Source organism: Pan troglodytes, chromosome 17 (genome assembly GCF_028858775.2).
Source record: "Pan troglodytes isolate AG18354 chromosome 17, NHGRI_mPanTro3-v2.0_pri, whole genome shotgun sequence".
Lineage (NCBI taxonomy): Eukaryota > Metazoa > Chordata > Mammalia > Primates > Hominidae > Pan > Pan troglodytes.
Genome location: NC_072415.2, coordinates 54,715,409 through 54,743,110, shown reverse-complemented (window position 1 = coordinate 54,743,110; position 27,702 = coordinate 54,715,409). Strand labels below are relative to the sequence as shown.

General features: G+C 41.5%; 1 protein-coding gene across 8 annotated transcripts in view; it reads right to left on the bottom strand.

Moving 5' to 3' along the window:
* Positions 1 to 27,702, bottom strand: part of SETBP1 (SET binding protein 1) — a 394,050-nt gene that overhangs the window by 180,399 nt on the left and 185,949 nt on the right. For all 8 annotated transcript variants that reach the window (XM_009433926.4, XM_009433924.4, XM_063795617.1 and 5 more), the window contains one exon: positions 23,877 to 23,930. In XM_009433926.4, the coding sequence (XP_009432201.1) occupies positions 23,877 to 23,930 (54 nt within the window). The remainder of the gene's footprint in view (positions 1 to 23,876; positions 23,931 to 27,702) is intronic.

Below are 27,702 nucleotides of genomic sequence, written 5' to 3'. Positions count from 1 at the left end.
TGAGAAGGAATTAAATGAGGAGAAATGAGTCACAGTTGTTATGGAAAAGGGTCTGTTAATGTCATTTGACCACAAGCTTTTTTTGAGCTAACAATGGTTGCTAAAATAGTCATCATAATCCTAGATGGCAGTAATTGAAATAAAAAATCTCAATAGAGGCTGCTAACAATCACACTATATTGGTTAGGAAACATTTAATATACTGTGCTTAAAGTCATGGAGCTACCAGAAGATTTGATCGCTTAGGGTCATGGAGATGCCAGAAATCTATTCTAGGAGAAGGTGAACAGAGCTAGGAGGAGATGAAGACCATATTAATAAAGGCTTGGTTGAGAAAATGAGAGGTGTTTAGCTTGGAGATGCGAAGATTTAAGGGAGTTCTGATAACTGCTTTCAAATGGTTGAAGTTATTGTGTGGATGAGGAAGAAAAATTATTGTGTAGCAGTTATAATAAAACCAGTAGATAGAAGTTTCAATAAAATATATTTGAACTCTATATACAGAATAATTTCCAAACAATAAAAGCTGTCCAGCCACAAAATACACAACCTGGCCAACAGAAAGCTCTCCATCACTGGAAACTTTCAAGCAGAGACAAGATGACCTACTAGGTATGCCTAACTGATTTTTTGAATTGGTAACAAGATCAAATCACAACCTATTTTAGAGCTAAAATTCAACACAATAGCACAGGTAAATGGGCTTTAAAAGGTCTAAGCCATGTACATATGCAGGTGACATTATGTCAATGCTGTCTGCACCGGTCTGCACCACCTGGAGTGTCTTGTTTAAGTCCTCAAAAACACATTTTGCTTCCCATCCTAAATTCCCATATAAGGCCATTCCCTAAGTTCCATCGCAAAACTTGGGCAGACATGTAGCTCTCCACCAACGAAACAGCTAGGCCTTTGTGCAACTTCTCATCCATAGTGGAGAGCAAGTGGAATATTATTTTTGTTTTGCTTACTTCTCTTTCAGCCCTTTAATAGCAAACAAACAATTTGGAGATAATTTAGGCTCCAAATAAACTCCTCACTCCTCCTCTCATGCCCAAAAACTGTCAAAATGTTTGAATGTAAAAGGATTATTCAGGATTCATTTTATAAGACATTTGAGCTTAATTTCTGTTGTTTCTTCTCAAAGTAGAGCACTTCTCCTCCCCTCAACTTTTGAGTCTGGGTTTCTCATCTCGTAGGTGGGTTTGATGAATATATCTGTTGATCATGTGCAAACTCCTTTGAGAAAATAAAAAGCAATGTTCAAACGTTCAAAAATAATGTCTTTTACAGTTCCTATTTCAAGACATCTATGACAAAAATCTCTGTGAAAGACATGTGACCTAAAGAGGAAAAAAATGCCTCCATTATACAGAAACTAAAATGGTTTGGCATTTGTGAAGCAGGACTCTGAATTGGTCAGATAAAGACAGAAAGGAACAGTAGAAGACTAAGCAATAGCCCAGGAAATCTGAAAGGTATTTACAGCCAGTTGAGATCATGCAGGCCTCAAATACATCATTTTTTTTTTCAGGAATAGAACATTTGCAGCCTGAGTTAACAGCATAGTTACAGTAGTCTTGGCTCACTTTTGTGGAATAGACTCACCCATGATGACTTTAGAAGCTGTGGCTGGTGCAAAGCCCCATTATAAGACTTTCACTCATGCCAAGGTTGGCTTATAATGAGGCCCAATATAATCCACCTCTGTCCTGTACTCAGAGGTAAAATCTAAGCACTACAGTGCCTTACAAGCAATAGGTACTTAATAATGTTTGCTGACTGAATGTGTATAATAAAATGTAGATCAAACCTAGGTGATCAAATATATGAGTGCTTCTGTTTCATTTCATTTTGTATTGATGTGCCCCTCTGATATGGTTTGGCTGTGTCCCCACCCAAATCTCATTTTGAATTCTCATGTGTTGTGGGAGGGACCTGGTGGGAGGTAATTGAATCTTGGAGGCAGGCCTTTCTCATGCTGGTGTTGCGATAGTAATAAGTCTTACAAGATCTGATGGTTCTATTAGGAAAGAGTTTCTCTGCACAAGCTATCTCTCTTTATCTGCTGCTGTCCATGTAAGATGCGACTTGCTCCTTCTGCCATAATTGTGAGGCCTCCTCAGCCACATGGAACTGTAAATCCATCAAAACTTTCTTTCTTTTGTATATTGCCCAGTCTTCAGTATGTCTTTCTCAGTAGAATGGAAACAGACTAATATCCCTTCCTTGTCAAATGTTTTAGCATTTAGTGTTTGCCGAGAACCCTAGACTTGGAATCAGAAGATCCATGTAAATTCCAATCCAGTTTGGCCACTTACTAACACTGTGAACTTGGGCAATTCATTTAATCTCTCCATCCTCAGTTCCTTAGAGTTAAAAAACTTGAATGACAGTAACTGCCTTCATGAGGTTGCAGGTTTTATTCAAAAATAAAATGCAAAAATCATTAGGAAATTACTTTTTAAGCAACAAAGCACTCTCAAGTGTAAGACTAGGTGAAAAAATTATAGTCCACAGGTCACCCTCTTATTTTCCTTCTTCCAGGTGTAGGCTGAGGCTATTTTGAGGGATCCTCAAAATTAAATAGAGGAAATGGGCATATTTGTTTTAATAATAACTTGATGATATATCGTGTCCATAGGATCTATACAAACATCTCCAAATACTCCATCTTTGACCTCTAAAAAGATTCCCATGGAAGAGGCTTCCCCATCTGCTAGAGTTTCCTAATCAGGTGAAGAGAAACAGGACAATCTCTTAGATGGAGAAAAACCCAGGACACAGAAGAATCTACTGTTATACAGAACTAACAGCCCCTTTATGTTTCACAATGTCGTTCTTGTCCTGCTTTTCACATAAAGATTTGGCGATACTGCAGTAAGAAAACATAAAACAAAACATCCTTGGGGGTGGGGTGAGGGGTTTGAGGAGATGCTGGTCAAAGAGTTCAAAGTTTCACTTAGGAGGAATAAATTCAGGAAACCTATTTTACAACATAGTGACTATAGTTAATAACAAGGCATGGTATCCTTGAAACTTGCAAGGTATTGTATACCTGGAAATTGAAAATAGATTTTAAATATTCTCATCACAAAAAAATGAAAAATGTGTTAGGCGATGCAAATGTTAATTAGCTTGATTCAGCCTTACCATGGATGCATATATCAAAACATCATGCCGTACATCATAAATACGTACAATTTTAATTTGTTAATTAAGTAAACAAGTAAACAAAAATGCTGACTGAATTTAAAAATCCTTCATTAAATGTTGGGAAAACATACTATCCAATAAAAAGGGAGAACATTTTTAGAGAAATAGGGATTGCAGAAGAATTTCTATTGGCCAATTATTTGTAAAAGTTGTTCACTGGGGCTTCCCCACATAGACGGCAAGGGTTACCAACATTCAAATTTATCTGTTCTTTCTATGTATATATACACATATATCTAAGAAAACTGTCTTGGGTTAATTGTATATCAATAGGCCTCATCTCAATAGTTTAATTTAACTATCTGTTAAGACTTCTGCAGCAGAATGCAACAATTGTGGACCTCAGTGTCAACACTTTCAGGTGGAGAGTCAGTGCAACTCACACCTAGAAGACACCATCACCACTCCCTTAGCAACGCTCTGAGCTCCCTAGAACAGAAGATGACTTGAGCATCCAAAGACAGTATTTCTTATGACTCCAGTCTACACTCCCCACATGACTGGGGCCAAACTGAACTCTGCAGGGAATCAAAACAGTCTAAGCTAACTGATCCAAGTCTTTTAGTTGTTTTTGGTTCAAAGAACAGGATTTAGTAGGGATGATAAATAAGGCTCTGATGGTAGCTCTCAAACTTTTAGAGGAAGAGTGGGCAACTTAGTACAAAGATAACAAACTTCCTCTTTTGATTCTTCTCCTGGTTTGGCAAGAAAAATGGAATGTTTTTAAAGCCACGGAGGTTTATGGTTGTCCCTGGAGATTAATGAAGGAATCAGAGAAATACTAAAAGCATCAGCAAAATTATTTATCTCTGTTTTGAAATGCTGAAGAAAAAGAAACCATGGAGGGGACTGACTCTATAAAAATAGGAAGAAAAACAAAATGTTTGCTAGGAAATATATTCAACTTTCAAGTAAATTAAGGCCTACAAGCAAATAAAATTTATTTGCTGCTATTTTTCCAGAATAAAGCAGAATGAGAGAGAAGCTTCCACTTGCTGGAGTGGTCAGGTATGTTGTTATTTGATACTACACTTTACATGTTTGGGAAAAAATAGGTGGGTACCATTTCAAACATAAATCAAGACAACTCTCTAGGCCTCAAGAAGGTATTAAAACTAAAGCAGTCAGCTGACTTGACTCCCAAAAAAGACTGGTTGTCAACTTTTTCTAGGCCCTCTTTGCACTTTTTCTTGCACCTCCAATTTACTAGCAATCAGTTCCCATTCTCTAAACCCCTAGGTAAGCTGTCAGTAGCATCAATGTTATTAATCTCTGTGGCCATGTCAATGACAGTCACTGCTCATATAAGGCCACACAGAGGATTCACATAATAGAGAGGTATTAGGCCTTAGTAGACAAGGTAAGTCTGGGGAAATGAACAGGCTGATTGTGACAGTTTTAATAAAAGCACAAAGCTTTCTTATCTGCTATATAACTCTTTGCTTTGCACCAAATGGGAAGTGCATCCTTTTGGTACCAATTCAATTCATAAGGCTTGAGGGAAGATAAATCTTTAACTAAAGAAATGAGTGAACAGCATCAGCTTTGAAATACTACTTCTTGGGATCCTGAAAAAAGGCTCCTCCAAGCACTGACCTGAGCAAAACCCCTGGCTGTGTGTGCTCTAAAAGTGGTCTGTAAGTGACATTTGACTAGCTGCTAAGAAGGGACCTTCAGGCAGGAGGAACTAACTAACTCACAAGGGACAAATTCCTTGGTTTGAGTTTTATTAGCTCTATTTCTCACCAATTGAGGTGCATGGCTTTAGGCTCAACTTATACCAGTTGACTTACTGGGAACCTGGTGTAGAAATTGATCACCCCTCCTGGCAGAGACCAGGACCAGCACCCTGAAATACTGCATCCAGGCAGGAACTTGGAATGCCTGTCATCTGGGGTGGAGATTGACTGCTCTTCTAATGTTTCAGTTCCTTATTTGATCCCAGAAAATGATTTTCTTGGTTGTCCAGATATTCTTTAGCTTGGCTCTACTGTCTTGCTCCCCAGTGTTCTCTCTGCCTCCCACTGAGCCCTCGTATTTTGGAATCTGGGTTCCAGGTATTTACAATTGGATAACCTGCTGTTGCTCCTTGACATGATCTTTGTTTGACCACCTCTGCCTAGGCTTTTGACTCCTTCTGGCCTTTCCCTGCTCCAATAAGCCCTGGGCATCCGGGACACAATTGGCCACTTGCTCACTACTTTCTGCCTGCCTTTTTCTGTTGTCTGTGGCCTGAGGATTTTACCCACTCTGAGTGGGTATCACTGATGATCCTAGCTTGTCCTTGCTCCTGTATTCTTACTCTGAAGATATTCTGTGGCCCTTGGCCTGAGCCTGTGCACACTACAGTCTGTTTTCCTGCCACTAAGGACTTAGTTGAGAACAGAGAAAAGCCCTCTGTTTTGTCATCTCATTATCAGAGCTGCCTTCTCTGCTCTAAGGGTAGGAGTCTCTAGTCCTATTAAGAGGGAAATTCCCAGGTAATCTTGTTCATGCTCAGAATAGCCAGAGATAGCTGTAAATACCTGGTTGGCTGGAACAATGTGCCAACCAGGCAACTGGGGACTTCCCCAGTGAGAACAGCAGCCCAGTAGATAAAGGAGTTGTAATTTCTGGGTGTGAATGACTCATGGCCTCCAAATGCATAGTGCTCAGCTCCCTTCAGTCATCAAACATGTCCCAAAGGCCCACTAGGAGCCAGATGCTGCATGAGCAATGAGAGAAAAAGGAAACCTCCTTTTATTGGGCACCTACGTTGTATCATGCACTTTACATTGATCATCTCTAATCCTTCCAATAACACTCAAAGGGAGTTCATGTCCCCACTTGACAAATGAGAAAATGGAAGTTAAGTAATTTTCTGAAGGTCATACATCTACTAAGAGGAAGCACACGATTTTAGAACCAATTCTATCTGACCCCAAAGTCAAAGTTCTTCTTAGATACCACACAGTGACACTACTCACTAATTTACCAATTCCTTCACTCATTCATTCAGCCAACAAGTGTTCCTGAGACACTGCTGCAAGCAAGGTCTCTGACAAGCTGAGTGTGAGAAGACCTTTTGCTAGGAATTGGTCACTTTGGAGGAACTCAGTGGGAAACTCTTTGGGACTTTACAATGCTGTTATCTATGTGTGGTATCAAATGAAACAGTTGGCTTCCTTTTAACTAATAATAATAATAATAATAATAATAATAATAAAATGTACAGTCCACCAATCTTTCAAAAGGAGAAGTGATTGCCAAACTAATGAAAATCCCAAGGGTGAGTTTTTTCATTATTTCTGATAGGTGCTCATGTTTAAGAGGAAATGGATGTATCTAAAAGGTGACAGGGCCCTTCCTACAGAAATCACCTGTGCTGACCTAAGGGCTAGAAATTTTAAACATTGCTTTTTTACTTTAAATGAAAACCACCTTGACATATAAATATAAAAGTACACTATCCAACTAGGAAAAATACATCTAATCAAAAAAATAAGAAGACAAGAAAGAGGAAGGCTTTGATCCAAGTAAGTTGAGGAACATCTTGGACAAAGTGAAGATTTAAGTAGTTCATCAAGACGGCTCACTGTCCCAAGTAGTAAGCTCTGGAAGTGCTACACCTATATTGAAAATCCTTCATTTGTACTTCTCATAGCCTCTGGAGATCTCATCTCTACAGGAATGGGATGGACAAGAATAAAATGCTAGAGGCTGGAAGGCTTCTGAGGCATCATTCAAGTATGCACCTCCCATGTGCTACATGAAGAAACTGAGACACACCGTAGCAAAGACACACTGGCCACACAGCTTAGTCCTTTTCTTGATCCCCCTGAATTTTTATTATTAACTTTATAACATACTTTGGGACATGGTCATGTTGTTTTCTAATTTTCCCATGCATGAGACTTTTGTCCTTCCCAAACCATCTGACTATATGTTGCAGCCAAGCTATCCAGTAAAGCAGGTATGAAGCATAGTTTGTGGCATTCCACTGCAGTTCATTGAGAACTTAGGAAAATAAACTGCATTGAATATAAGACTCAAACACGGAGGACACAAGGAATAGCAGAATTGAAGCAACTCTCACAGGGTAAGTCACCTTTTTTTTTTTTTTTTTTTTAAATGAAATGGGCACATGTGAAGCTTCAGGACATAGCCTGGGGGCATGTTTTCCCTGTCTACACATGATCCAGGGTTGGCATCCACAAAATCTCAGCTAACATCTCCAGTCCACCTGCACTCAGGTTGTCAGTGACCTTGATATCAGTTGTGAAATGTTTACTTTCCGAGGTCTAAGGTTACAGCTGTTCAACAATTTTTAACTCCTCGATTTCTCCAAATAAATGGGAGTCAATGCCACATGGATTAGCTTTTTAATCCTATCAGGTTCACATTCCAGGGGATTAGTTTCAATGTTCATGTGTTACCAAAAAGAGGGAATCCAGCACATATTGAATTAGAAACACTTTAGTGATTGCGGTACAGTGTGCTTCCCAAGATATTCTGAAGAATATTACTGCTACAACATACTAACAGGTGTGCCAGGAAAAAAGGATTCTATGGCCTATTAAGTCCCTTTCTTGGGATTCATGTGCTCATTTACTTGTTAAGAGCTCTGAGAATATTGATAATATTCAATGTTGTTTTTTCTTTAACTCTGCCTTTGCCAAATCTATTTGATTACAGATTCTTTCAAGAAACATCCATAACATTCCAGGAAATATGATTTTCAAAATGTTGATCAAGGCCATTTCACAGATAAGAAAACTGAGAGCTAAGGTTGCAAAGGGAATTTCTTAGAGTCAGCCAGGTAATGACACCTTCAGGTCTAGACGCCATTCTGATATCATGAAAATCTAAGGTGGTGAGCTTTGCCTGGTTTTAGCTCAAAGTGACACGGTCCCATCTTTTTATGTGTGTTCATATAAAATAAAATATAAAGACTGTATTCTAAAAGTGTTATTGGTGGTCATTCCTGGGTAGGATTTAAGATGATTTTAAATTCTTTAATTTTAATTTTCCAAATTTTCTACAATACTTATGTATTACCATAGTAATCAGACATATGTAATAAGAGATGCATATTTTATGTTTGTAGTAATATACCTAGACACTGAACTCATGACAAACTGAGAGACCCAGTTACCCATGACATTTATTTTTGGAGAACAAACAAACAAACAAAAAACTCTTTGAGGTGCCAGCAGGGTCCAGTAGAATAGACTAGAAGAAGTTTTATTCAAACAAGAGTATTTTCACTGACACATTTGCCATGTGTCATCTCTTGGCAATCATCAAAACTATTTCCCTGATGGCATACTTGTGAATTACTCAGTTGCTGGGGATTCCAGTTCCATTTTTCCTAATGACCTTCTTCTGGCTTCTGAATCCAAAGTCAGTTTACAAAAGTTCTGGACCCAAAACTGGAAGTGAGATTCATGGCCCCTGGGCTCCCAATGCTGCCATGAGAAGGTTCTGCTGGGACCAACTTTCCTCACCCAGGCAAAAGTGGCAAAAGCCTTGGGAAGGGTGGCAGATAGAGAGGACATATGGGATACACTGACTTGGAGAAAGGCCAGGCTGGAGAGGGTTTTACAATTGCATTTATTGAAAAAGCCCTCTGTTCCAGGCAAAGTGCTTGGTCCGTTACATGCATACTTAATCCTTCTTATGCCAAATGAGGTGAATATTGTTCCCTCCATTGCATGCATGAGAACACTGAGGCTCAGAGGAGTAATCCACCTTGAACAAGGTCATTGAGATAGCCAGTGTTGAAGCTGTGATTCAGCCTCAGTTCTCGCTGATCCTGTACCTGCAGAAAATCCTCTAGTCTACTGCCTTGCCTTTGGATGCTACTTAAAGTATCCAGAGATGGGGTGCTAACTAGGCACATGGGAGTGAGCTCATTTCGTTGCTAGGAAATTTCTCCGAAATAAACTAAAATCCGCCTCTTTCAATCAACTCCCAGTGGTTCTAGTTTTCCTTTAGGGAGCAATTAGTTTAGCAGAAGTGCTAAATCTTTTGTACATAAAAGAGAAATGTATGAAGATGCCATCGGTACATAATACACACTTCCTTGTTGTCTCATGACTGAACAAAAGAGGAAAGAGATGTTAGAGTGTGAGGGCCTTGATTTTAAACCCAGTTCTGCAATTTCACCATTTAACAGCTGAGAATTTTTGGAAAAAAAAATTCCCTTAATCTGCCTCAGTGTCTTCTTTTGTAAAATGGAGTTAATTATCCTTGCCTATTTCACATTTCTAGTGCTCACCAAGTATAAGAAAGCACTTAAAATTGCTTCATAAACATAGGCTGTTTATTGTTTTATATCCTGTAAGTAAGTTTAGTGAAGGACCCTAATTGTTCCATGTATGTAACGAAAGGCCCTCTGGCCATAAGTTTTAGTAGACGGTCCTGTACCTAGTGGAGATGAATTAATATGGTGACAGACAACCTGATTAGCTAATCTAGACTGATACATATTTAAGGAAAGTGGAGTTATTAGGATTAGCACAAGGGCCAACTTTCTCAAAATGGCATGCTTATAGCATATACTTATTTTAAAGACATTGTGGAGAAAGATGGAGGAAGAATATTGGTTGCAAGAACCGAATTTATGTTCATGGCTGAGCTACATTAGTAGCCTCTAAAACTGGCCTAGACTCAAGAGGGCAGACAAAGGATCACACTCCACTGAGATTGCTTTTGATAAATTGCATCTCAGAACATCTTTCTCATGGTGGAGGCTATGTTACCAAGTCAGAGATGTCCTCTGAGTTCATATGTGAACAAATGAATCTCCTTATAGACAAAGAGATAAGTCACTGAATATTTTCCATTCCATGCTAATGAGAAGGCAGGATCAGGCAGCTCCATCTCTGCCATAGGTGGTGAAGTTACTGATGTTGGGTACATGTGGCAAGATTTGGTGCCCTCACCTCCATTCACTGCTTCATATGTTATCTCATGATTTCTGAGAGTCTTTCCTGTCCCCAGTGTGTGCAGGAGACAAGCTCTGCCTCTTATCTGAGAGCCAGGAACATTATCGGAACAGGAGGTAGCTGCAGAAACACTGGTGTCAAACCAAATGCACTGGCTGAAGTACCTCTTTTTAGGGAAAACATACATGTGAATGCACACACACACCCCCGCCTAGAATAAATGATCTGCAAGGTTGCTGAAGCCTATAGCATGAGCCCTGCCATGCTAATCTGATATCCTATGACCTATTCTTCCTGTCTGATCCCATGTCTGCCTTCCCATCTAAAATAGGACCTGACCCATCCTTGTGAACAGGGAGCCCTCAGCAACAGCTGGGGGAAGGAGGGCTTGAGGAGTCCAAGAGTCACTCACTAGGAGGCAATGGCAGCTGCTTTTGAATTTGGAGAATTCTTTCTTTGCAGGCAAAGAGGCCTTTATCATAGGTGTGAAGGAGAAAGAGGCAGGTTAAAAAAAAAAAAAAAAGACACAAAGGTTGCTTGTCACACAGCAGAGGGAAGAGAATAGCATCCCATTCTCCTTCAAGCTGTGGCCCCAGATGACAGCTGAGCATAAGTGGAATCAAATCAGCCTTTAGCGTTTCGTCCGCACCCCCAGCAGTCATAGATACAACTTCCACTTGAGCTGTCAGCCTGACCAAAGTGCTCATGATTAGCACCTTCCTGGACTGAGGGTATAAATGGAGAATCGCAGCTCACTCCTCAAAGTAGCAGCAGCCACACACCCATTCATTTCTATGGAGCCAAATGTAAACAAACAAAAAATGAATGTTTCTGTATACTCTCCAAATTTTGTTTTCTCTGCTAAAATATTGGGGACAGCAGTAGATATCTCCCTTTTTTCTGATCTCTTTCCATACGTGAAATGATCTGTATGTTTGACATTCCACCAAATGATTCTCAAAGGGAGACAATGAAAACCCCCGCACCCCCATTTGTCAGTATTTAATGCATAATGAACTCTTGGCAAGTCTCTCCTCCCAGAGCTACATGTTTGTTATTGCTGCTTAATGGTTATCCGTCCGACACTCCAACATGCCAAGAAGCCTTGCTCATAATCAGAAATATATATTGATTAACTGGTTGGTTACTCTACAGAGAGGTTTTCTGGAGACTGCCACATTTACTAAGAACCACCAAACCCAGCTGTGCTCTTTATATTTAAATCCCAGGCATTCTCCAGTGAGGGGCGGGGGCACTGGGTCCAGCCTGTCCCTGCCTCCATCTCAAAGATAATCTCCCTCAGTTGTGTATGAATCTGGATCTAGCGAAGGACATTCAGAGCTCTAAGCCTTTAGGTGCAAAAGATTCTCTACAAATGTACATTCAGGGTGAACAAAACCCATCAGGCCCCTGCAAGAGTCCGACGCCTGATTGCACTAAACACATCACGATGGAATCTGCAATTGGCAAAGTAATTGGCGTTATTACAGCTGATGGGGAATTTCTGATGCTGCCTGAGCTCTCCTTTGAAATAATACTCAGCCATTTAATTTGTCCAGCTCTTGTTTAGCTGATTGCTCTTTTCTGCTGGAGTTTATCAAGAATGAAATGTGCTGTCTCTCTAGATGCCTGCAGGCTGAGATTTCTTTTTGCCAACACCCTCCCGTCTCCTCTTACCTACCCCTGCCTTAGGTCATTGTTCACAAGATGCCAATAAACCAAAAATGCAATGGGTTTGAGGTGGGTGAATCAAGCTCATTTAATTCAAAGCTGTCCACTTTTGGTCCCACCTCCAGAGGTACCTGAACATTCCTGTTATACCATAAAATCATGGTGAGTGACAAGTAAACCTCCAAAACTTGATGGTCCTAAAATAGGCTCACAAAACTTGCTAACTCCAAAGATAAAATGTGTAGTAGGAGACATTTTTGATATGATCCCAAGGCCAGAAAGCATTACAGAAATGTCAGAATTTGTATACCTGAATTTTTGTTAAGGGATTTGCTTTGACCCCTGGGTATATAAACAGCCCTAGAATGGGTCCCACAAATATTGATTGAGCATCTACTTTTTGCTGGAAGCACACAGACTGTATTTACACCATGCTTGATATAGTTTGGATATTTGTCTCCACCCAAATCTCATGTTGAAATGTCATTCTCAAACTTGGAGGTGGAGCCTTGTGGGAGGTGTTTGGACCATGGGGGCAGATCCCTCATGAATGACTTGGGCTGTCCTCTTGGTGATAAGAGTACTCTAGCTCTGAGTTCGCATGTGATCTGGTCATTTAAAACATGTGGCACCTCTGCCCCTACTCGCTCTCTTGCTCCTGCTCTGGCCATGTGATGTGCCTGCTTTCCCTTTACCTTCGGCCATGATTGTAAACTCCCTGAGGCCTCCCCAGATGCCAAGCAGATTCCAGCACCACGCTTCCTGAAAAACCTGCAGAACCATTAGCCAACTAAACCTTTTCTTTAAATAAATTACTCAGTCTTGGGTATTTCTTTATAACGATACAAGAACAGCCTAATACAATGCTCACCCCATGTTCTCTACTTTGGGATTTCTGTTCCTACACATATCAAAGGCGGGAAGCCAAATTTAGCCAGCTGCATTTTCTCACAATACAATTAAGCCTGGCACAGACCTCTCTTTTCCATCAGCAAACTACTTGCCCTATCACCACGTCAACAATGGACTATTTGCTGGAAACAAGAGTTCTGCAGCCTGGATGGCTCTTTTTTGCAGATGCCCTCTCACTCCCCCAATGCCCCATTAAATCCAAAACCCATGTGCTTCTTGAATCATCTCTTATTTTTCATATGGAAGCAACTGAATTTAGCGGTGTGAAAGTCATCATATAAAATCCTAAAAAATCCCCAAGTCCTAGTGCAGTCTCTCCAAACATCCAAATGCCCTTTGGTCCAGTTCCTCACTGATGTTTCTGGGCAACCAATCACTGCACGTGTGAATCTTCCACAGGGTAGGAGCCAAAGTGGACCTCCAGAAATATGTGGAGAGGGTCACTGGGCCTGAGAAAGTTGCTTAAATGAGGCAATACTCTGTGGTTGAATGATCTACTGATACATTTATTAAAAATCATTTTCAGTACCTTATAGCTATTCCTCTTCCATGAGTGAAAGATAAAATGTTAGTTCAGAAAGTGCTGTAGGTGGGAAGAGAATGAAGCAGTCAATGAAGGCAAGTGTGAGGTGTTCCCTTCTCCTGGTCAAATGGCCCCTACGCATCCTGTAGCCTGTTCTCATCAGTCTCTGTCCTCCTTCTTCCTCTCCTAGGGCCATTCTCCCAGGACTACAGTGTTTATCACTGCCCATTTAAAATGGCAAGCATCATAAACAGCCTAGTGAAAGGTTAGGTGAATCTAGGTTTTGTGGGTTTCCTTTGTTTTGTTTGTTTGTTTGTTTTTTCTGTTGGACAATCCCAAACTCTAGTAATATGGTCTTGGGGAGCTGAAATTTGTGCTCTAACCCTGACTTCAACAGTCCAAGATCAATTTCAATTATGTAATTTATAAGAGTAACAAGAATTACAGTGCACATTTATCGAGTGTTTACTAGATGCCAGACACTTTTCTATGGACTTATCTTTTCAATCCTGTTCAAAACCCCGTGGTAGGTATCCTTCCTCTACTAAGGACGACTCTGGCCATAAAAGTTAAATAACTTACAGAGGTCACACAGCTAGTACAAGTCCAACCTGTGATTCAAACTTATCAGTTTGGTTCGAAAATCATTGCTCTTAACTACCAAACTATAAACTAATGGAAAATGTTCTCTGTGCTTGATACTGGATACAGCAAAGTGGGAGAGATTCATGTTTTGTTGCTAAACAAGCATCAATTTTTACTATTTATAGCTGTAAAGATTACAACTACATCACACAAAGCTTTCCCCTCCATGTATCATTGGCTTGGGTCACTCATTAGAAACATGAGTTCTGCCAGTAACTCTGGTGCATATTTTTAGGACGGTGAGAGATGTACAAAGGAAATCATGGCAGAGCTGGAGGGTGGTGGAAGAGGATGGCCACTATCAGGGAAATATCCAAGAAATGCAGTAGAGGCTGCTTGCAGTCTTAACCAAGCCTCCAAACACAAGCAAGCGGATGTCTGCAAAAAGCCATGTGAGAGCTGCAAGCTGCTCCACTATGAGGGCCCCTCTCTTGTGGAGGTCTCTTGACACCTCTCAATGGATGTCTTTTGTTTGGTACAACATGGTAGGAAACGGGGTGAGTAGATAGGTGGAAGGACAAAAAGGTTAGAGTGGGAGCCAGGTAGTGGGGTTGGAAGGAACTAAAAAAGTGAGCTTGCCTATTTATTGTGGAGATGGGCCTCTTCCATCCTGAAGAGGGAGATTTGGAACTATCCTGATAAAGGAATTAAGAAAAAGAAATCTCTCAAGCTCTAAAGGTGGTTTGTGAATTTGCATTTACTATGCAGGAGTCATTCCTAGACCTAAAAATATATAAAGCACAGTCATGTATCATACTAACATTTTAGACACAGGAAAATATGATGCTGTAACTAAATCTAGTAATAAACACAGACATTAGAGATACAGTACAAAACATCAATAACCCCAGGTCTCAAGTGAGCAGAATCACAGAAATTTTAAGAAGCTCATCTTTAGGCCACTTTACCAAAAGGATTGAAGAGAAAAAAAAAATGAATGAAAAACTGAAGATGTAAAGACAGTGGAAGGATTCACAGAAGAAGGAAATCTTTGGAGTCTCCAGGGATCATAGACATCATCTACTCCTACTCCCTCGTTGCTAAGGGTATCATTCAAAGTTACTTCAACCAGTTGGCCTCACTTTGTTTATATTTCTGTTCTGAAAAAATTGAGTTTAAATCAGATTTTGAAATACGACATCATATTTGAATATACTAGCAGGGATGACTTATATTGATTTCCTTGATCAAGTGGAAAAAATTTTCTGCATAAGAATAACCACCTCCCCCCCAACACCCACCTGTCATCTATCAATTTTCTCACACGTGACCTTCTGCACATTAGGTTTGTTTTAAGTCAGGCCCACCTGCACACAGCCCTCAGATGGTCAGAATGTCTTGGAATTAAAAAACAAAATATTCACTGAGGTCTAGAGATTTAGTATCCCAGGAGAACTTATTAAGACTTCAGAATATTCCACGGAAATGCCAGACTTTCTGGAAAACACCTGGAGAACTTCTTTCTCCAGGACCAAATGCCAATACTGGTTAAAAAAAAAAATCCACTAAAAACACAGTCAAGGCAAGCAGTTCAAAAAATGTATACTTGTGGGAGGAAACTGTTGATTTCATGTAAGAAGAGTAAAAGTGTCAGTTTGGGCTTCAGTGTGAGGTGTATGTATGCACGTGGGCAAATATTTTTGTTAAAAATGCCCTGTTATTGTCACACGTCTGGTAATAATTAAATGGGTTTCCTTAGGAATTATGAGAAAAGATACACATTGTGTGCAGTTATCCTAAAAGTAGCAAGAAAGATACTGTTACGAGTGGAACCATTTTTTTTGGAGGGTGAACATTATTCCTATTACAAATATTCACATACAGGCTTGTAGAATAAAAAGACAAATAAGGAGTCCAAATCCTACTCTTTTATTAAAACTAGGAAAGCTCAGTGTTGGTTAACTAGAACAGAGCTTATCAAACGATCTTTGATGAAGGACCAGATACTTTGTCCTTAATCCATACTTTTTGTGTGGAAACTTTGGTAAAATACTATAAGACAAATCCGTAGGAAAACAATCACATGCTTGGATATCACAAAAATGTCAAATTGCTATAAAAGTTTCTAAATGTATCCCATGGTGGACCAGCGACACACACTTGACAGGCCAGCTGTGGCTTGGAGCCCATACTCTGCATAGCATGGGGTGAGAGAGCAAAGATCCATGGCACAGCTGATACAAGGCAAGCTAGAAAAAAGGCCTAGAGAGTAAAGGCATGTGTTTACTAAGCGATCGTCTGAGCAAGCAAACTCATGGGATCAAGTCTGCCCTGGAAGACAGTGAATGCTGCATCAGGGCCGCCTAATGCATTATCTCTTCAGGGCAGCATTGTGAAGCTGGATCTTTTTGGATTATCTTTTAGACCCAGAGAGAATGTCTAGCTAGCAGGCAGAGAAGATCATAAGCCCAAATGCTGTCACTCACTAGTTTACAATCTTGGGCAAGTCTCCATTGTTGAATGGAAAGAACAGGGAATGACCACAGGTGTGGGCTTTGCAGAATCCATGCGAAGTTATACTTCTTGTGCCCAGACTGCAGGTTCACTGTGAAAAGGAAGAGCAAGAGAGAGAACCGGGTTTTGTGGGGAATGGGTTCGGGGGGCATGAGAAGCACATGGCACGTTCCTGGGACAGGAATTGCTTTTTGAATGGGATGCCTTGGCCTCCTCTTCTCTTCCAGACTTCCTCCTTACTGGAGTCTTTAATCTAGAAAATGAGGAGGCTGACTTAGATTTTGGAGAGCTTCTGAAAATACCAATATCCAGACCCCACCCAGACCAATTCAATCCACACTACAGGGGTTAGGACTGGATTCCTGTATTTTTCAAACTGCCCTGATAATTCCTGTCGCAGCCAAGGCTGGGAATGGCAACTTTTCTGGTCTCTAGTGTCTCGTTCCATTTCAAAATAGGGGTGTGGGGGTGTGGGAGGGTGTAAGGAAGCAGCAGCTGCAGGATTTCCTTATACACTGCTTTGCTTTGGGATGGCTCTTTCCTAAACAGCAAAGTAAATATTATGTGGTGAAATCAAAACAAGCAACCTGTATCCTCACTGCTGGCCCTGCCTACCTCTGTCTCATATCAGTTTCCTCCTCTGTGGGAGGGACAAACACCACTATGATTCTCCCTTTGAGAGTTTGGGGAAGGACAGGAATGAGAACAATAAGAAACTATTTGCCAAGGTGGAAGGATTCAAAATGCTATGCAGCAATTCCCTCTATTACTCAGATAAAGAAATTGCTTTTTCATGGCCCTTGTCAAAGATCAAGGAAACTCAATACAATCTTCAAAAACGAAGGTGCAGCCACTTGTCCTGAACTTACCAGTGGTCACACTGGTCTGTGTTCACTGTAGAGACAAATCTAATTCAAGATGGCGTAGCATAAGTGGTTAAGAATACAGATGTTGGAGCCAGACTACCTGAGTTCAAATCCCACTTCTAGCACATATGGGCTTGGTGACCTTAACTTCCCCGTGCCTCTGTGTGCTGACTTGTAAAATGGGGCTAATGTTCCTATTGATTTTACAAAATGTTGTGAGGATTAAATGACAAAATACACGTAAAATTCAAAGAACACCTTCCGGCATCTATATATACTAAGTCCTTGGCATATGTGTATTGAGCCAAAAGCAGGGTGAACATGCATTACCACAAACTCCAGTTGAGTCTAACGAGGCTCAGCGCCCTGGAAAACCCAGAGCTTCAATTTTACTCCTTCTTTTTTTTTTTTTTTTTTTTTTGAGATGGAGTCTTGCTCTCTTGCCAGGCTGGAGTGCAGCGGCGCGATCTCGGCTCACTCCCCGATCTCGGCAACCTCCTCCTTCTGGGTTCAAGCTATTCTCCTACCTCACTCTCCAGAGTAGCTGGGACTACAGGCACGCACCACCACGCCCAGCTAGTTTTTGTATTTTTAGTAGAGACGAGGTTTCACCATGTTGGCCAGGAGGTCTCGATCTCTTGACCCCATGATCCACCCGCCTTGGCCTCCCAATGTGTTGGTATTACAGTCAAGAGCCACCGCACCCGGCCCAATTTTACTCTTTCTAAGTGTTGATGCTGAACTTGTAGACAGCTGATGTCCATTTAGAGTTGAGTCAGATAATGGTGACTTTGTTCTGAAAAACATGATCAACCCTAGAAGAACAAGCAACCTGGTAACTCAGAGATTCCCTTTTACAAAATAAAAGAGCTGTCGGAAGACTCTCACTCCCCCAGTTGCCTTCCATTTCCCAGTGTAGGAATACCCATCTGTAGCAAACCAATACATAGACCCTCCTTGAAACATCAGCTGCTGTCACAGCCCCTGCCCTGCTTCAGCCTTCCTTTTCTGTTGGGAGATAAGCACAGCCAGGATTTCTCTCTGTGCAGAAACTCCACAGTCATACCTTCCTAAAAAGCAGCTTCTCCTCACAGAATACTTTGGGGTTTGGCATTAAAACTTCTGGTTGAGGACTCATGGAACCCAGGATTGTTCTGCAGATGGTTGTGTCCTCTGATGATCTCTGAGTAGGACTAATTGTGGGGACTAAGGAAAGTGGAGTAACGGTTCATTTGAACAGGACTGAGCCTTCCTCCTCTGAAAACTTAATCGTTCTTCCTCCAGGAATGAACACTGCACTTCTCGTGGGCCCTCACTTTGGTTAACAGCATCCCAAATTCTCTAGCTACTGAGAAGCTGCTGGTCCACTAATTCTGCCACCAAACTCTTTGGCATTCATCTCCTCTGTGATACCCCCACGGTCCTCAGCCCACCTTCATTCCCCCCTACTCCTTGTATGGACCAACAGCACAGGCTGAGTGCTTGATGCCCTCTTGGTTTCATCACGCCTTCTACCCATTGAGGAACCTTCATCTATCACAGTTCTGACTCTTCTCCGCCCTCAAACTTTCAATGCCTCCCATTGTCTTCAGATGGATTCCAAAAATCCAAATTCTGTTTCCTGATTCAGACAAATCAACTAAAACATGACATATTAAAAATGATCAGAAAAGTCTGAATATGGACTGAGTATTCGAAAACATTTAAAAATTACTGGTAATTTTGATAGATGTGATAATGGCATTGTGATTGTTCTATAAAAGCCCTTATTTGTTAGATAAGTTAATTAAATTTTTTATTAGTGAAATAACATGATGACTGGGATTTCTTTTAAAGTATACCCCCAAATAATTAAAATTAAAAACCAAAGTAGATGAGAGTATAGACAAGTTTGGAAAATGGTAACAATTGTGGAAGCTATCCCAGTGGCATGCTGGGGTGCAGAGCTGACTGTCAAAGACTTTGCCAACAGGTTGCTAAACCACTGGTAGCTTAAAATTGGTCATGATGGAGATATTTACACAACAGAAATTAGCAGATGCTACAAATGTGGGCTTTTTTAGCAGTATACCATTGAAACTGGGTAATAGGTACATGGGTTTATTATATTATTATGCTAACTTTTGTGTAAGTATGAAAACTTTAGTCATAGTTAATTTTTAAGCCTAATTTATTTTTCAGACTTTAAAAAAACCTATTATTTCATTTTCCAGACCTTTAAGACCTGAAATTTGGCCCCACTTTAATTTGCAAATAATTTCCCACGATGCTCTCCTCTGAGGCTCCACAATTAAACCACACCAAGCCTCCAGATGTACCTAAGCATCGCCATTGTTGTCTTAGCCTTCATCCATGCTTCCCCTGCTCTGGAATAAGTCCACTGCCTCACTTTTTTCTCACCCATCCTGGCCCAGGTACAACACCACCTCTGCCGGGACGACCTCCCTGCTTGTTCCATAGACATATAATTTCTTCTACATTTGAATTTTCAATTAATTTATTCTGCACTTCTCTAATGGAAGAAACAATACCTCACTGTGCATTTCAGGCATACAATGCTACTTTCACATGCATTGTCTCATCAATGCCCATACTCTGTGAAATAAGCTGCACAACTCCTTTGCTTAATAAGGTAAATCAAGATCAAAGACATTAGGTAACTTCATCAGGCTCACAAAGCTAATATTGGTGGCAGAACATTTCAGAATTGTCAACATCTGGGGAAGGGTCTGTGTATAGCTGGGAGCCCTACAGAAAGGTCTTCCACGGATGCCTGTTGAATGAAATGGCAACTAAGTGAGTGAAAGTTCTGTTTTCTCTGCACTAAAACATGTTTTCCTATGTGTTCTTGTTTACTCTCTTCTCATCTTCCACCACAGCATGCCCTTGACCATAGTAGCAATTGACATTTTAGAAACTCATTAAAAACAGCCACCCTTCATAGGTGGCCATTACACTTGCCCCACACTTGAAATAATACTCCATTTTGCCTAAAGGAAGTATCCTATTCTCTGAGACAATAGAGGGTTTATGTAGCAGGTGAGGACCAAATCCTTTAGTCTGTGCTTTCCTCTGTGGTGGACGTTCGTTGTCACATCACTGTTCCACCACTGTGGCTGGGCATGCAGGACCTGAGTCTGAATATGGTGTCCATGCTATGGCTATTTCCTTACCACATTCCCCCACCTTGTAAGCATGTGCACAAGCACGTGGGCATCACCCACAGGCACTTTACTGCAAAGTTTAAGCAGCCTGCACATTCTTGTAGGAACTGAGAAATAAAAGTAAATAAATAAATGCCAAGAAGCCTTGGATGCTCTTTGCATCCTGGATGAAGGCACTGGATGCCAGCGTTTGCCTTGGATTGCTCCTGGAGATCTCAGCCTGCAAAAGGAATGGGTTGTCCAGCAAGAGGGGGTAGTAAATGAATGATGGTACTAACAACTAGTGCAAGCATGGCTAGCTGCTGGATTTTCCAGTGTTGTGGAAAGCATGCAAACCAACAAAAAATAAGGTAACAAAAAAGCATATAAAATATTACCATTAAAAAAAAACAGATGTGTGTGTCTATGTAGAACAAAGATCGGAAGACTATACCCCAAAATGTCATTGTGTATGATTCTGAGGTGAAATAATAGGGTATTTTCTTTCTGATGGTTTTCTGTATATTCCAAATTTCTACAATGGACACTTAAAACTTTTATATTAGAGGAAAAAAAGCATAAAAGAAAAATGCAGAGGAAAGCATATGGTTATTGGGCTTTTACTAAAGAAAATTAGATGTCAGCTCTTATTCCTCTTAGGAATGCAGGGGACCAGACAGACAAAAGAAGTGAGGGTTCTCATTTCCAGTAACCCAAAGACTTAGAAAGGAGGGTACTCAAGTGTGTCTGTTGCTTCAAAAGGCAAGAACAGGATGTTAGAAGGTAAAAGGAGATGTGTTTGGAGGTAGAAGAGTCAGGGTGGGTTAGGTGTGAATTTCAGAAGCTTTTCCATCTGTGCCTTTAAAACTTGCTGAGAATAGTACCGCCTACCAGCACCAGGCCTGACTCTAGAAGAAGCTCTACCCTGTGGCCCGGAGGCCAGGCTCACCAGCCTCTGGGGAGACCACCACCTGCTAAAACACAATACCTTAGAAAACACGGGCTTTCAGGCTCATCCTGAAAAGTCATGTGTTTATTTCCAGGAATGAACATCGCATTTTTAGTAACCAATAACCATGGGGAGAAAGGCAGATAATCACTTCCTTACCTTCCTCTTCTCTATCTGGAAGCAGAGAGAAGACAGAGACAAATCAACAGAAAAGCCAGCTCAATACAGTCACTACTCTACACACTTTCAAAATCATCAAAGATTTTGTAACTATCTTCCTTAAGAGTCTAAAGCAGGAACAAGCATCAAGAAAAACAAACAGAAAACCTCTACATTCGAGTGGTAAGTGGGCACCATGCAAAAGCTGAGAGGACAGATAGTTATCTCTGGGAGGGGTCCTCAGTGAGTCCCCTCCTGACAGTCAATGATGGGTCTTGGAGGGGAACACACCCATGCATTATTGTGTGGGACTCAGTTTCATCTGAAACCCAAAGAGAGAAGGGGAAAAATAACAACAGAAGCCAGCAGTTTGGTGCAGTGGGGCTGGAGGGGGCAGTGCAAAGCCTGTGGACAGCTTTCTATTTCTGTTTTAAAAAGCACCCAAAAGGATGCTGTTGACCCGAGACACATCTGGGACTTTCACTAGAGAATTAACTTTGATCTGGGCATTACACCCTGGCCACAAGTTTCCCAGGACTTCCTGGCCTCAAGAACAGGCATCCTGAGGAGTGAAAAATAGGCATTTATGCTGCTTGCCTCAGGGTGATAACAAGCAAATGGAATAACATGGAAGGGCTGAACAGAACCAGAGGAGCGAGCCATCTGCACTGGAAGCTGTGGGGCTGGTTGTGGGGGAGGCTGGAAGCTGCCTTTCTAGGATAATGCCCTCAAATGTTATGCACGAACCTCAAATATAGCTAACTTCTCCTTCACTGGAAAGTTTGCTCTATTAGTTTAAATCTAATATCTAAAAGTGTAGGTCAACAAACACGGAGAGAACGTGTTCAGCTCTGAAGGAAACCATGCCAAAACCACGCGCACACACACAACTCCAATAAACTCAGTCTCTACCGGGTGTCCTTTTCAAGCAGTAAAACAGCACCACATAATTTCCTTTAATGTTATAAATTTTCAGATTAAAACAAAATATTTACCTGGAATGGCCACCATGTATGAGTGTAGGTGTGGAGGTGGGTGGGGTAGGCGGTAAATGTTGATTTTCTTTTGTTTTTGTTTCACATTCCCTTAGCCCAACTGGAAGTTTGTGTAAATATGTGAAAAAGTAATTAATTAAAGGTTTTCAATGGTTGACAAAAAAGGCTTACTGGCCATCTCTGTCTAAAAACTCACTCCTTTCCAGACAGGAGGATTAACAAGGTGAGATGACAACACCCCACACTGGTGTGTGAATCTATCTTTGATTCTCACCAACAGGGCCCTTGATTCTGTTAATTCTCTTCCTCTAGCCTCCCACTGTCACCTGTTCCTAGCTCTCTGTGTGATCCGGGGCCACTTTGCATCAGGACTGGGTCCTCAGGTTCCTCAGCAGTGAGAGGGTGCGCACAGGATGTGGCTCACATGGGAGAAGGGTAGGGAGGGTGCAGTGGGCTCCTGGATGTGAAACACTTTTAAAGAAGAAAACGTGCCCAAATACATGAAATTCCTGCAATTAGAAACGTATTTGCTCGACCCCTGGAAGTTCGCTGCCGTTAGCTATAATTTATTTTCCCACAAAGGTACAGCACTGTGAGACCTTGAGGCAGGCACTGAGTTGAAGGGTGACAGAAAGTTTCATTTTGCAAGGGGGACAGGGGCAGGGGCCAAGTCCCCTAATGATCACCTTTGGATTTATCTTTCTTTATGTACATGTTCTAACTACACCAGGCTCTATGTGAGCACACAAGGGCTTTTGTATAGCTGAGATTTGTGTGTATGTGTCTTTGTGTGGACTCCTTTTCCAGAGACAGGCAGGATGATGTCCATTTTCACCCCTGCAAAAAAGTCTCCAGAAAGCCCTTGCCTACACCCTCACACAGTTTGCCCATAGTAACCTCCAAACACCACTCTGGCCAGAGATAACAGTGGCCCATTTCCTGACCAAGATCAGCAAACCTCAACTGTCTGCCTCTGCAGAAGTCTGAGATTAACTTGGCTATCAGGCCTTGACTATGAGGCATTTGCCACAAAGATTACAGACATGTGAGTGTCCTGTCCAAAAAGAGAGAAATGCAGGGGAGAACCCCAAACCCAAAACACCCTCTACCACCATTGGTTTAACCCTTTCCTAAGCTGAATCCCCAACACTTAACATTCCGAGCATCTTGATCTCTATATATTTTTCTCCTATAGAATATTAGGAACGAAAGAGCAGAAAGAGGTGGTTTTGTCCATGCTAGAATGAGAGGAGCTGGAGGAGGAGAGCAAGCCACCAGGTCATTGTCAGTTAGCTAGGGAAAGAAGCTAGAAATCCAAGGTTCGGGTTTCTGTCCTGGCTGCAAAGGTGCTTGTTGACAACCAAACTCTGGATCATTTTACTCTTCCAAACTTCATAAAAGCATCAGTGGAACTTACCTGTGGCTGAAATCCTTTGAGGTCACTGGCTGCAAGGTCACTGGCTGTGAGGAGCTGCAAAAGAATAAAGAAATTTTCTCAGTGACACTTTTCAGTTTGCATACAGTATCCCCACGACAACTGACCAGCAATGGACTTACCATAGCCTGGATGAGAGCTACAAAAGTGGGATCGCAGAAGGCAAATGTGAGATTTCTGGACTGGGAATCTAGGCTCAATGGCCTTCCCACTTTGTGCTCCATCTCTGACTTCGTCACTTCTCTCTTGCTGCTCTCTCTAAACTATTTCTATGTGCTATCAGTTCTTCAGAGGGTCTTAAATTAGGAACCATGGGCTATGGATGGCCTTCATCAGGTCCATGGCTCCCTGAAATTGTAAGTATGTGTGAATCTATAGATGTATACATTTCCTTAGAGAGATGGGCCCTGGCTTTCTTCCTGCTATCAAAGTGGTCTGTGATACAAGAATTACTGCTTCAGAGACAAAGGTCCATCTCCTCTAAGAGGGCTTTTCCTTCCTTCCTTCCTTCCTTCCTTCCTTCCTTCCTTCCTTCCTTCCTTCCTTCCTTCCTTCCGTCCTCTCTCTCTCTCTCTCGCTGGAGTACAGTGGCATGATCTCGGCTAACCACAACCTCCGTCTCCCAGGTTCAAGCAATTCTCCTGCCTCAGCCTCCCAAGTAGCTGGGATTACAGGTGCCTGCCACCATGCCCGGCTAATTTTTGTATTTTTAGTAGAGACGAGGTTTCTCCATGTTGGTCAGACTGGTCTCGAACTCCTGACATCAGGTGATACGCCTGCCTTGGCCTCCCAAAGTGCTGGGATTACAGGTGTGAGCCACTGCACCCGACCATTTTTTCTTTCTTTTTTAAACAAACAAACAAAAAATCAGCTCAGTAAAAATGACCCTCTCCTCTTTACAGCTACATGTGACTCAGTTTCCCTTTGTCATATGTTGCCTATGATTTTATACACTATTTAGGATTTTATACACTATTAGGATTTTATCATTTATGCTTCAAACAATCATATACAACATAAAAGAATAAAAGTCAGTTATATGTACTTTCTGCACCTCTGTGTTTAATCAATATTAAAGACTAAAGTTACGGTTTTAAATATTTTTGCATCCTTTCCAGGGTTTTGCACAAGAAAACATTAAATAAAAATGTATGATTAACTAGCAAAATAATCACATTCTTATAATAAATGCTGGGAAAGTGTGAGATAAAGAGGAAAAGGCAGATGCTTATTTTGATTCAAGGAGGGTGACTGCTAGCTTTGTTAGGCCTGGAGAGCATTTGTGAAAAATAGGAAAGACTTCATGTTTGCTGTAACAATGTTTTGTTTGGGTCAAGAAAGAGAAGAAGTCATGCTGAGCCCCAGGGCCTCCAGCCTTCAGAAAAGCTCAACTGGAATTTTTAGCTTCCTTAAATGAATGCCAAAAATGGTGCTTAAGTGATGTTGAAGCTAGGATCCAGCAGAAGAGAGGTGGAGAAGGTAAAACCTGCACTGTTCCCCACCCCCCCATTCCCCATCCTGCAGGCTAGATCCCCCCATGTGGAAGGTGTCTTGGGGGCAGGCAGCACCATCCTGGTGGAGAGCTGGTTTGACCCCTCTGATGATAATGAAACAGCCAAGCCACAACACATTAGGCCACTTACTAGGAACTAAGGGTGAAATGTAATGATAGACTTAGTCCCTGCCTTTAAGGAACCTATAGTTTGGTGAAAGAATCAGACATGCAGACATGTGTACATCAGTGGGAGCAGAGTGCAGTCAAGTGTGAGCATCAAACTGGGGAAATGAAGCAAGAGCAGTCAGGGTGGGCTTGTTGAAATAAGATGGAGCTTGCATTTGGCCTTGATTTCACATGGAAAGGTGGCAGGGCAACGCACTTCAGGTGGGAGCAGGTGCAAGAGCAAAGATGTGAAAAAGGAAACGGCCAATCCTAACACACCTCCATTTGCATCTGTTAAGTGCCAGCCACAGCCGACCTTAAGGAGAAAGGTAGGGAATTAGGATACGGTGAGGATCACCTGGGTGGCTGGCATACTGGGTGCTGCTTTATGTAATTTTTCATTTTTAATATTCACAACTCCTTCATGAGACAGAAAGTATCTCCTCTTTACTGATGGGAAAATTGAGACTTACGAAAGCTAAGTAACATTTTCTAGGTTTCACAGCTAGTACATGTATTTGGGATTTAAATCCCCAACTATATTTTCCCAAAGCTCATGCTTTTTCCTCTATAATAAAATGCGTCTGAATTATAGCACACTGGAGACCATTTGTTGAGGAGATATGGCACGGGAAAAAAGCTGAGTGCCAGAATATTAGTCAAATGAGCCACAGAAAGTAACATAAAGCATGTATCCTGGTGAACAACCCTTAACTAACTCTTCCTCGCAGAAATGCTTGTATTTAATTGATAATGACCATTTATCCATCTGAATTTATCAGTAAACCTTTACCTCTAGCTTGAGCTGGGCATAAGATTCGGATGGAGCTGGAAAGGACGGAAAATAAAAGGCTGGGATGAGGTACGGGCATGAGAGTGACCTGTGCAGGAACACGCCCACCAACGTGTGTTAGTATATTGGAACCAGTGCTCAAATTCTCCAGACCCTGGGCGTGCAGAAGGTAGATATCTTCCTAGTTTTGTTTCGTGCTGTTGTGTGTATTTTTACTCGTCTATTTTTCACCTAACAAGAACATGCCCAACAAGACCCTGTCTAAAAAGACGATGGCTTCTATCTTATGTAAATTTTGCATATCTCAACGTGTTGAGAAGAGTCTGGACATAAAATTATCACTAAATAACCTGTTTGTCAAATGACTTAAAAGGAAAATGGAAATATTGTCAGCCCAGAGGTGAGGACCAGAATACCTAAATTGCTGAGCCTAGAGAACAGAAGTGTGAGAGGCAGGCTTAAGATATCTTCCAAGCCAACAAAAGGAAACAGCACTCAGCGCCTAGCATGTTTCCTGTGTGAAGGAGGCACTCAAATATTTGAATGAATTAATCAACTCAGGCACTGGGGACAAGCTCTTCTCCAGCCACTACAGGTTTTACTAGAAGAATATTGGGTGGTGTTTCAGTGTAGAAATTGGAGGTTAAATTTAAGGAAGAACAGCATAAAAGGGAAAGAAGCTGAATGGTGAATAAATCCATCACCAGGGAGAGATAGTGGTCTCACCCCTTGCACTGGTTGAAACAGTAAAATGTTAAATGGGCCCATCCCAGTTCAGATGTGTTAGTGCAGCTGATGATGTGTGGGAGGATACAGGGATATAATGTCAGGGATGGAACTCAAATAACTTCTATCTGGATTCCTTTATTTGGGAGATTTGGAATGTTTAACTCACAAACTAGCACGCATTGAAGGTGTTATCTGACCTGGGAAACAACCAAAGACAAGGCTTGTGACATCTCACAATGCGTCCTGAAAAAACGGTATGTACAACAGTGTGTCTTTCCTCACCATTACGTCACAACCCCTTGCCTTTCTGGCTTTTCTGGCCTTCTGCCTTCCTGGCCTTTCTGGGTTCTAACCATGCTCTAACCAAATGCATGGGCTGTTGGGCCAAACATAAACCCTGCATCTTGAGCACTCCCCTTTTCAAAGCAGATTATTTCCCATAAGTCTACAAATTACACACCAAGGGATGGAGAAACAGCTGAACCTCAGGCACTAATATATGGTGCTCAGGTGTGGATCAGAAATAAAGGAAAAGATCACAGACCACCCACATCAGGATATCGCAAAAGAGTTCCATTCTTAGTGTCAGGGCCTGAGGGAGGCAGTTGGAGGTCCCTGGAGAAGAG